The sequence below is a fragment of the Mustela lutreola genome, chromosome 14 (genome assembly GCF_030435805.1).
Source record: "Mustela lutreola isolate mMusLut2 chromosome 14, mMusLut2.pri, whole genome shotgun sequence".
NCBI classification, from domain to species: domain Eukaryota; kingdom Metazoa; phylum Chordata; class Mammalia; order Carnivora; family Mustelidae; genus Mustela; species Mustela lutreola.
In genome coordinates this window covers 17,256,298-17,266,494 of record NC_081303.1, presented here as the reverse complement: position 1 = coordinate 17,266,494, position 10,197 = coordinate 17,256,298, and the positions used below count along the sequence as shown (strand labels likewise).

Sequence of the window (10,197 nt, the reverse complement as noted above, 5' to 3'; positions counted from 1 at the left end):
CAAAATATATCAACTCTCTTAAACACACCAAATGTTACCTCCTTCCAAGTATAAAAATGCACTGAGATAGCTGCTCAAGCATAATTACTTTCTAGCAATAGGAAATGTTTGCAAAATTCAGGCCCTGGACCCCTTCTTCAGTTTAAAGAGTCAGCACTCAAATGGATCTCTTGTGGCTACAACAGAACTCAAGTAGCTAATCTCTGAAAGAAAAACACGTCAATTTTAATAAGACTGATTAGACAAGGTTTAATTCTAAGAATATACTATTAAGGTGATAGAGCATAAAGCAGAAAGTTTCTTATACTTAATGAATCACTAATAGATCTGTCAAAAAGTCAAAGCACTGGCCTACTCAGCTATGACAGAAGTTCACATAATCAAGACTTTAGGAACACCAAAGCACCATTCATTTGCTCCTTCTCTAAGTAAGGTCATAACCCTTACTTAAAGCTTTGCCCAACCTCAATTTGTCTCATCTCTTAAACACCCTGTTTATTTATAAGCTGTTGTAAACCAATACCAGCGTTTAAAGTACTAGCAACAATATTTTAAGATATCCTTCTAATTGATTTGCTTTTGAAATAGATTAATGAATACCTTTCAAACACTGAGTATTTGCCTTAGACAAAAAGCACTCTTAAATGCAGTGATTATAGTAAAATTGACGGATGATTTGGCTGTCATCACCTAAGTGTTTACCAAGACCCAAACACCAGGAGCAAACCAGGAAGTTTTGCTAAGTTGAATTTGCCTAGCCCTCCTTCCTTATCTAATTCGACACAAGCAATTTCCTTTCACTGATGCATTTACTTTCTACAGATAAAACAATAAAAGAAAAAAAAAACATTGAAAATTCCATCCTGACATCCACTGGACTGCAGGGTGGATCTGACCAAGTAGGTAAGTCAGCCTCATCAGCTTCCTTCATGTGTTAGTTTATTTCAGTAACAAAACTGAAAGATAACCCGTTATATAGTTTAAACAGGATACTAAAAGGTAGTTGTTATGAAAACATTTTTGCATATAGGAAGGGCTTCAGAAGTTGGCACTAAAGTTATTTAATAACAGACACCATTAGATTGGCCTGTACAAAATCAAATTGGGCTAAACTGACATTTTAAAAAAGCAGTTGCAGTGACAGGTTTCAAAAAACTGGCCGGCCACTGATACTAGTATCTAATAGCTATTCTCCCATCCAGGGGAGAAACCGTAAAGGGGTCTCTCTTGGTCTTTAGTGAAGTCAGCAAACAATGTCCCCAGTCTGTGCATGACTGATACTGAGAACTACACTTTTCCAGGCCGAAGCATAGTTCCCCTCCTCCCACTTCTCTCCCAACCCAGACAGGTGATTACAGACAAGGAGGCAATTAAGTTGCTTCAAAATATTTAATACGTGTTAAACACGTAGAGTTACATTTTTATACAAAAATCAATACAACGAAGGAGAAAATACTGTACAAAAACCTTGTCAGCTCCCCCAACCTTTATACAACAAAGACTGGAGTCACCGTATCTACAAAACCATAACGTCTTTCCACTTAGGGCTTCTGTCTGTAAACTTTTGTCTCATTAAACACTTTTTAAAAGCATTGTGTAGTAGTTCTGATCTAGAGCTTTTAAAAATATATCTATTCTCTATAAACTCCATATTTCCAAGCTTGAACTCTTCTGTGAAGTTCATCAAGCTTTTTTTTTTCCCTGTGGGGAAGACAAGGGCCGCTCAGATTCCCTTTTCCCCGAGTAATCACAGGGTATAAACGTTTTTCAGTGAGATGGGAGGGTGGGGGGAGAGAAAGAATCCAAGTCTCTACCCCAGACTAAATCCCTCTAGTTTTAGGAAATCCTGTAAGGAAATGCCACTCCTGGCACCGGTGCGGTGCTAGCTTTCATGTGAGGGGTGTGTGTAAAGTCCCTTCCTCCCCCGAGTACGAAAGGGGAACTCCCCAGCGCCGGCGCTCTCAGCCGCTTCCTTCTCGGTGCTGGCGGCAGAGGAAAGTCCCTGTCTGCCCCCAATCTCCTAAGCCCTGGGAAAGGGGTGATGCATTCCAGAAGGACGAAATAGTCTTAACGAGACGAACAGACGTACACAGACATAACACTACACAAAAGTGAACGATCGTCCGCCGGCGACAAGCCTCACACGCCCAAGTCTCCAGGGGAGACCGCAGGCAGGCTTGGCGCCGCGGGGCCGAGCCCAAGGGCAGTCCGTGCTGCCCCGCAGCACCCGCGGTCTCCGCCCCGCGCTCAGCGCCTCCGGTCCCTAGGCCGTCCTCCAAGCCTCACGTCGAGGCCACCCCGCTGCTCAACCTCCTCCCGACGGGGTCCCGGGGGCTCAGAAGGCCACGATGGCTGTGCTCCAAGGGTTAATGTCTCTCAGCACCGGCTTATCGCAGCAGATCTGCCCGGGCTCGGCGGCTTCCGGACCGCTCTCCTCTCCCTCGGCTTCCTCCCGGCCGCCCCCGGGGCTTTTCCGCAAGAGTCCCGAGAAGCTGGAACCGAAGATGCTAATGAGGTTAGCCACGTTACCGGTCTCCATCTCCTCCTCCTCCTCCTCCGCCGCGGCCGCCGCCCCGCCCGGCTGCTCCTCCGAGTTCCGGCGCGGCTTCTTCCTCGGGCTGGAACCCGGCGCTGGGCAGTCCCCGGGGCCGCCACCCACGCCCGCCGCGCCGCGCTTCCGGGGACCGACGGCTGGCGGTGCTGGGGGCTCGTCCTCGGCGGGCCGCGGCGCGCAGCAGCAGTCAAGTCGGGGGCACGCGCCCAGTGGCCCCGGCCGGTCCTCCGTTCCCCGGGGGCAGCCGCAGGGACGGCGCGCCCCACGGGGCCCCTCGGGGAAGCCGTCCGAGCCTCCGGCGGGGCCCCCGGCTCCTCCCTCCGCCGCCTCGCGCTGTCCCTCCACGCGGCGCCAGGCAGCTTCCGCCGCCTCCGCCTCTCCGCCCCGAGGAGTGTCCCCGGCGCCCGTCACCGGAGCCGCGGGCTCGGCGGGGCCAGCGAGGCGCTCTGGCCGCGGCTCGGCGTCGGGCCAGGCTGCACGGGCGGCCGGCGGGGGCGGCTCCCCCCAGCCCGCGGGCGGCCCGGCCGCCGGTTCCCCGGGCTGCGGCGGCGACACCGCCGGGCTCCCCGCGGGACCGGCCAGGTAGAGGCCCGGGCACGGGTCACTCAGGTAGACCTGGCGGGCGCTGCGCAGCACCAGCGAGACCAGCAGGTTCTTGTGCAGCTTGATGCCGCCGCGCTGGACCCGCGAGTTGTAGATCTTGCCCAGGGAGATGCTGACGATGCGGTGAGCCTCCAGCTTGAACTCCATCCTGCCTCCCCTTCGCGGGGCCGGCGCCGAGGTGAGGTGAGTCCCCGGCTCACGTTCGGAAGCTGAGAGGAAACGAGATGGCGTCGACAAGTCCGGTCCGGGGCTGGACCCTCGATACCCGAAGGCTGAAGAGAAACGACCCCGGTGACGCGCTCAGCGACCCCCCCCGCCTCCTAGTCACCACAAACAACAGCTCAGTCCCACGTCTGGTCGCTAACTGAGGGCAGCCCGGCCGCCCGGCGCCTTATATACGCCCCTCGACCGCCAATCGCGACGGGCCGCCAACCGTTCCGGGGCAGGCCGGCGCGCCCTCGTGCGCCGCGCGCGGCCAATCGGAGGCCGAGGAGGGGCGCCTGGGCCATTCGAACGTTAGTCCCGCGGAGCAGGCTCTTAAAGGGGGCGACGACGAGCGGCGCTGGCCGGACGGGTCCGGGCTTGTGCTCCGCGGGCGGGTGACGGGGCGGAGGCTGACAGGGCGGTGGCGGAGCTAGAGGGGGGTGTGTAGTGTAGTTAAGGATTCTAATGGCTCGTGGGCTGGCTAACCAGGACCAGAGGGAACTAACCCGCTCGAACTTTCATCTGAGTATACCCCTGGGTAATCAATAGTATTACCACAAGATATTTAGCAGAGTGCCTTGCCTTCCCGGAGTCACACACACACGCTTAGCATCGGTCGACTCCCCCCCCCCCCAAGAAAGAAAAGGGGGTTCTAAAAGCTCCTAAGTTTTTGGCTGTTTATTAAGGAATTGTGACGAGCTGCGAAATTACTGATTCTCTACTAAAGCCATTTGTCGCCTCGTTCTCAAACACACTTATCCCATCGGTTACAATGAAAGGCGGTACAAGTTCTCCTCAGAGATTTCTCCTCAACACAAGCGCTGATCCGTTCACCCTTGGAAGAATCTACAAGTTCTAAAAATACAAATACAGAAGTCCTGTGTTCCCATCATGATGTCATACTTTTATTTTGTGTCAAGGTAAAAATACAGGGGAAGACTATTCCAGACTTTTCTGGTCAGTCATCAACTTAGTCCATCCAGGGATCCTTAGTACATGGCGTTAGGGCAGAATCACCACAGGGGCTGTCCAGAGTCCTGGCCTGGGTTCCTGGAGAGTCAGTCTGAGTTCGTTCACCTAAGCTCCAGCGCAGACCTGCCAATGATTCTGGGTAAAGAACTGCAGGGAACCTTAGTTTCTCCAACTCTAAAAGGGAGAAATCACATACACATCCACTCTATTATGCAGAAGATAAATGACAACTCTCACCACCCACAGATAAATGGGTAATATATACACATAATGGAATATTATTCATCCATAAAAAAGAATGAAATCTTGCCATTTGCAATGACATGGATGGAACTAGAGAGTGTAATGCTAAGTGAAATAAGTCAGAGGAAGATGGATACCAGATGATTTCACTCATATGTGGAATTTAAGAAATGCAACAAAGGAAAAACAGAGACAAACCAAGAAACAGACTCTTAACTGTAGAGAACAAACTGATGGTTACCAGAGTGGGGGGAATGTGTGAACTAGGTGATGGGGATTGAGGAGGGCACCTATACCTCCTGGGTGGCTCAGTCAGTTAAGGGTCTGTCTTTGGCTCAGGTCATTATCATTATCACGTTCTCAAGGTCCTGGGATTGAGCCCACATCATGGGGCTCCCCGCTCAGTGAGGAGTCTGCTTCTCCCTCTGCCCCTCCCCACTCCTGCTCTCTCTACCATCCTCAAATAAATAAATAAAATCTTAAAAAAAAAAAAAAAAAAAGGAGGGCATTTGTTGTGATGAGCACTGGGTGATACATGGAAGTGTTGAATCCCTATATTGTACACCTGAAACTAATATAATACTGTATGTTAACTATACTGGAATTAAAATTTTAAAAAGTGATAACTCTTGGCCACAATCTGAATCATAAACTTAAGCAAAGCTTTCTTAGACTCCACATGGAATAGTTGGCCTGATCCTATACCAGCGTTTGGCCAAGTGGGATAGCTGGTTGGGAGAAATAGTGAAAAGTGGGCTTGGTAATGGCCAATTCAAGTCAAGAGGTCTCCAAAGGATGTGATGGCTCAATAACATAACTTAAGCCACAACTTATTAATGGTAATTGAGACACCAGGCCATGAGACCCAGGGTTCCTCCCCTCTAGGAATTTTCAGCTTGCATAAAGGAGATAAAATAGTAACATGAATAATTACAGAAGCAAGACACATACTTTGAGTAATAACTTGAAAATTATTTCTTCTATTTTCTCTTTCTTTGAGAGTTATTAGTCACTATAAAACACTGATTAAGAATGCAGGCTTTGAAGGGAAGCTTCCTGAGTTGGAATTCTAGCTCCACTTTTTCTTGCTGTGTGACCTTTGGAAAGTTATTTTACCTCTCTGTGCCTTCATCTTTTTCCCCCCTCTCCCTTTTTTTAAAGACTTAAAAAAAAAAATTATTTGACAGAGAGAGAGGTCACAAGTAGGCAGAGAGGCAGGCAGAGAGAGAGGGGGAAGCAGACTTTCTGCCGAGCAGAGAGCCCGATCTCAGGACCCTTAGATCATAACCTGAGCTGAAGGCAGAGGCTTAACCCACTGAGTCACCCAGGGACCCCCATCTTTTCTATCTTAAAATAGAGATGATAGTCCCCACCTCTGGAGTTTTTGGGAGGATAAAACAAGGTAACACATGTGAAACTCTTAGAATAGGCTGGCACATAAGAAGCTATCAGTGTATGTTAATTAGAAAATATCACCCCACACAAGACCCAGGGTTTGGAGAAGAGGATGAGGAGAGAAGAAACAGATAAGAGAAAGAAGCTATGCTTGAAGAGGGTGTTGAAAAACGCTGAGGTAGGATCACAAGTTCTGAGTGGCAGAAGCAACAAAGTTTGATATAGGGAACATATCATTTGGCAGATGTGACAGACATCTAGAGTAAGTGGTAAATGCTAGAAATAGGGGCTGGAGCTATATGACAGTGGGTCATGAACGTCTCAATGAGGACATGGAGCCACAGGGAACTACCGAAGGTTGTTGAGTAAGAGAACCACAGAATAGATTATAGAACAGTCAGTACACTTAATTTACAACTGAACTATAAAGAGGATCACTCAATTATAAAACTCTTGTGAAAGTCTAGGCAAAGGGTCGTGAAGGCCTAAACTAAGAGGAGGTAAGAACTAAAAAACAAAAAAGAAAGAAACATAAGGAACCACGGTGATGATCTGGGATGTCACCACCCACTCAAACAGGGAACTGAAAGAGTAAGCAGTCAGTAAAGCTGCCCCACATGAGCTGGGAGTCTCACCCCTGCCACTGCATTCATGGTGTCTCAGCACTGCTTTCCTTTCGCACCGGTCATGTTCAGGGTCCCTTTCAAATTGTGCGGGTCACTGAAGGCAGGAGCCCATCTCATGTTTGTAGCCAGAAGATAGTGGGAATATTTAACAAATGTATGACGCAGGCAGTAACCACCAGAACAGAATCCTAGAGGCCCTTATGGCACCAGGGTTTAAGGCGGATTCCTGCACGAGGTGCCGAGTGGCCAGGAAAGGGTGCACTCAGGGGCCTAGGGCAGACATTCTGCCAACCAGCATGGAATCATTACAATGTTTTAACAACTGGGGAGGCCATATCAGTGTATACTGGGCGATTATGCACTTGGCTTAATGAATTTCTAATCATGATGTTGTCTATCAGGTACTGTGCTAGTCACTTTCCAAACATTATTTATCATCCTTATAAAGTTCTGAAAGTAAATCACAAAACTAGGACTCTGAAAGGCCCAGTAATTTCCCCCAAGTCATGCAGCTATAGGTGGAGAGGGTAGGATTGAACTGCAAACCCATGGGCTTCTAAAGCTTGAGTGCAGAGTTCTGGGACCAGGTTACCTTGTTTCACCACTTACTTGCTGTGTGACTTTTGGAAAGTTATTTCAAGTCTAACTGAAATGAGAAAGTCATGCCCAAGTTATTCAACCTTTTTGTGCCTCAGTGGCCTATTGTGTAAAGTGGAAATAACAATACTAGGACACCTGGGTGGCTCAGTCAATTAAGTGCTCTCAGCTCAGGTCATGAACCCATGGTCCTAGGATCGAATCCCACATCAGGCTCCTTGCTCAGCAGGGAGCTTGCTTCTCTCTCTGCCTGCAGCTCCCTCTGCTTGTGCTCTCGCTCTCTCTCTGATAAACAAATAAATAAAATCAATCTTAAAAAAAAAAAAAAAGAAAAAGGAAGTAACAATACCTAACAGCTCCCAGCACCATAGAAGCACTTACTGAGTCTATTTTTTCCTGATATTTTTCTTTTTATACCAGTGCCCATAGTTAGCGCTTGTTGAATTGTACATGGTTTTTCTACAATACCACAGAGTAGGTGCTGGGGAAGTGCCCACTGACTTGAAATTGAGCAAGGTCACTACTATCATCAGGACTTCGAATCCTGAAACAACAGAATGGAACCTTGAGAACTGATCCGCTATGCTCAGCAAGCTTTACCTCCCCCCTACTAAAAGACAGATCTAGAACATTTCCTGAGCTTTAGAAAGCAGGTAACTGAGTTTGAATTTGCCATTATCAGTTGTTGAGACTTTTTCAGTTTAAAAAAAAAAGGGGGGGGGCGCCTGGGTGGCTCAGTGGGTTAAGCCGCTGCCTTCGGCTCAGGTCATGATCTCAGGGTCCTGGGATCGAGTCCCGCATCGGGCTCTCTGCTCAGCAGGGAGCCTGCTTCCTTCTCTCTCTCTCTCTGCCTGCCTCTCAGGTACTTGTAATTTCCCTCTGTCAAATAAATAAATAAAATCTTTAAAAAAATAAAATAAAATAAAATAAAGTGGTAGCAGTACAAGGACCCAGGAAGCAACTGCTCTGGAAGAAGTGGCCAGGGCGTGTCCACGTGTCAGGTCCACCCTTCCACCCCCATCCTCTCCCCTGGACACACATGAGCAGGTTAGCACGAGGAGAGTTGGCCACACCTGTTCCCACTCAGGTGCTCCTGGGCTCTGGCTAGAGGATTCCTGTAAGAGCAGGGCCTGCGTGCCCTCAGCTGTTGACTTCATTTCTTGTTGTTCTCCGTTTCTTGCACGATAGCTTGAAGACTAAAGATTATTATCAGATGATTACAGAGCTTACATTGTCTTAAATTAAGTTTAGTCTGTAGAAGAACAAGGCAAACACACCACAGATGATACACTCCATAGCCCACTCTGTAAGTAAGTAAGGAGTACTTACTGAAGTAAGGAAGAGTGAGAGGAAGGGGGCTGGGATTAGGTTCTCTGCACGGAGCCTACCTTGCCACGTGAGGCCACTTGGAAATTGTCAGGGGTCAAAGTTGCTTACGTAAGCGAATAGTCATTTGTATGAAATCCTGAGTTCTTTAGGGGAAAATTCTACAAAAATACATTATTAGCACTTTATGTAGGCAATACTCCTCTTGCTCTGTCAAGGAGACACAGTTGTTCTATTTATTTATTTGTGTGTATGTGAGAGAGAGTGAGCTCGCAAGCAGTTGTTGTTGTGGGGAGAGAGAGAATCTGAAGCTGAGCGTGCAGCCCAACATGGGGCTCGATCTTACAACCTGAAGAATCATGACTTGAGCCGAAATCAAGCGTCGTATGCCTAACCGACTGAGCCACCCAAGTGCCCCCAAAGCTACTTTTTAAATTAAATTTTAAATTAATTTTTAATTAATTAATTTTTCTCTCTCACTCTTCTACCATATCTTACATCTTTTTTTTTTTTTCCCCTCCCTTTTGGCTGTTGGACTACTATAGAATTTCTTTTTTTTCAAGTAGCATTCGACCAGGAGTGGGCATCAAAACCTGCCTTTTTTTCCCTCTTCCCCATTTCCTTTCCTAAATTAGCCCTCCTTCTTGTCCTAATTTATATATCTTGGTTCAGAGAAACTTAGGTTATTTTTATAATCATCTTTGTCATACCTTGCCTCCTTTAGAATGCCTAGAGAACAGATTCCTCCATAAATAGAGCACTTAAACTCATTAAAATGAGGCTTCCACTCTCTCAAGCCACAGAATGAAAAGCTACTACCATATGAAATGCTAGGCTGCCTTGATCCATGGAGTAGCCATGGGACCAATGGGGCTAGGGTGATTGAGGAACTGAATTTTAAATTTTACTTACTTTAAATCTAAAAACTGAAACAGGGTAAAATCATTTTTTTTGAAACACAACCTTCTTAAGTAATATTCTTGAAGATTGAAAATTTAGCATCCGAATCAATGCTACAATTATAAAATACAGAGCAGAGTTCAAAGGCTTAGTATTGAAAAGAGAACATAAAATGTCTCATTCATATTTTTAGAATGGTTACATGCTGAAATTATTAGATTTTGGATATACTGACTTAAATAGACTATATTACTAAAATTAATGTAACCTGTTTTTTTTTTTTTTACATAGGTGGCTCAAATTATATTTCTTCTTTGTTTTTAAGATTTTATTTATCTATTTGACAGAGAGAGGGAGAGAGAGAAGCAGGGTCCCTGCTGGCCAGTGAACCAGATCATGATCTGAGAAGTCAGATGCCCAACCGACTGAGTCACCCAGGCACCCCTCAATTTATATTTCTGTTGGAAAATAGTCACGGTAATAAAAGGGTAGGGTGGTGTGGACGTATAAATATGCATGAGCATACTGTGAGCCATTAACAAATGTCCTTGATTGGAGAAGAGGGATAGGAGAGGGAAGATAAAGTAAAAAGGAAGTAAACTATAAAACACTAAGATGGTTGTTAAAACACTTAGTTTCTTAGAAAATCTAAGAAAAGGGTAAAAAACGCAGCCAATCGGCAAGACGAAAATTCTTTCTAGAACCGAGAAGTAGCCACACAGGTGGTGAAACACAATTCTACGTATCTGATGTGAGAACACAGAAGTTATCACAATA

General features: G+C 46.8%; 1 protein-coding gene across 1 annotated transcript; it reads right to left on the bottom strand.

The window, feature by feature from the left end:
- Positions 1–1,370: 1,370 nt before the first annotated feature.
- Positions 1,371–3,545, bottom strand: IER5 (immediate early response 5). Its single transcript, XM_059146333.1, has one exon. It carries the CDS (start codon positions 3,302–3,304, stop codon positions 2,336–2,338), a length of 969 nt encoding a protein of 322 aa, XP_059002316.1. The 5' UTR covers positions 3,305–3,545; the 3' UTR covers positions 1,371–2,335.
- Between the last annotated feature and the right edge of the window lie 6,652 nt (positions 3,546–10,197).

Excerpts from the sequence above, each read along its gene's own strand:
- IER5 (XM_059146333.1), bottom strand. The coding sequence starts at position 3,304 with ATGGAGTTCAAGCTGGAGGCTCACCGCATCGTCAGCATCTCCCTGGGC.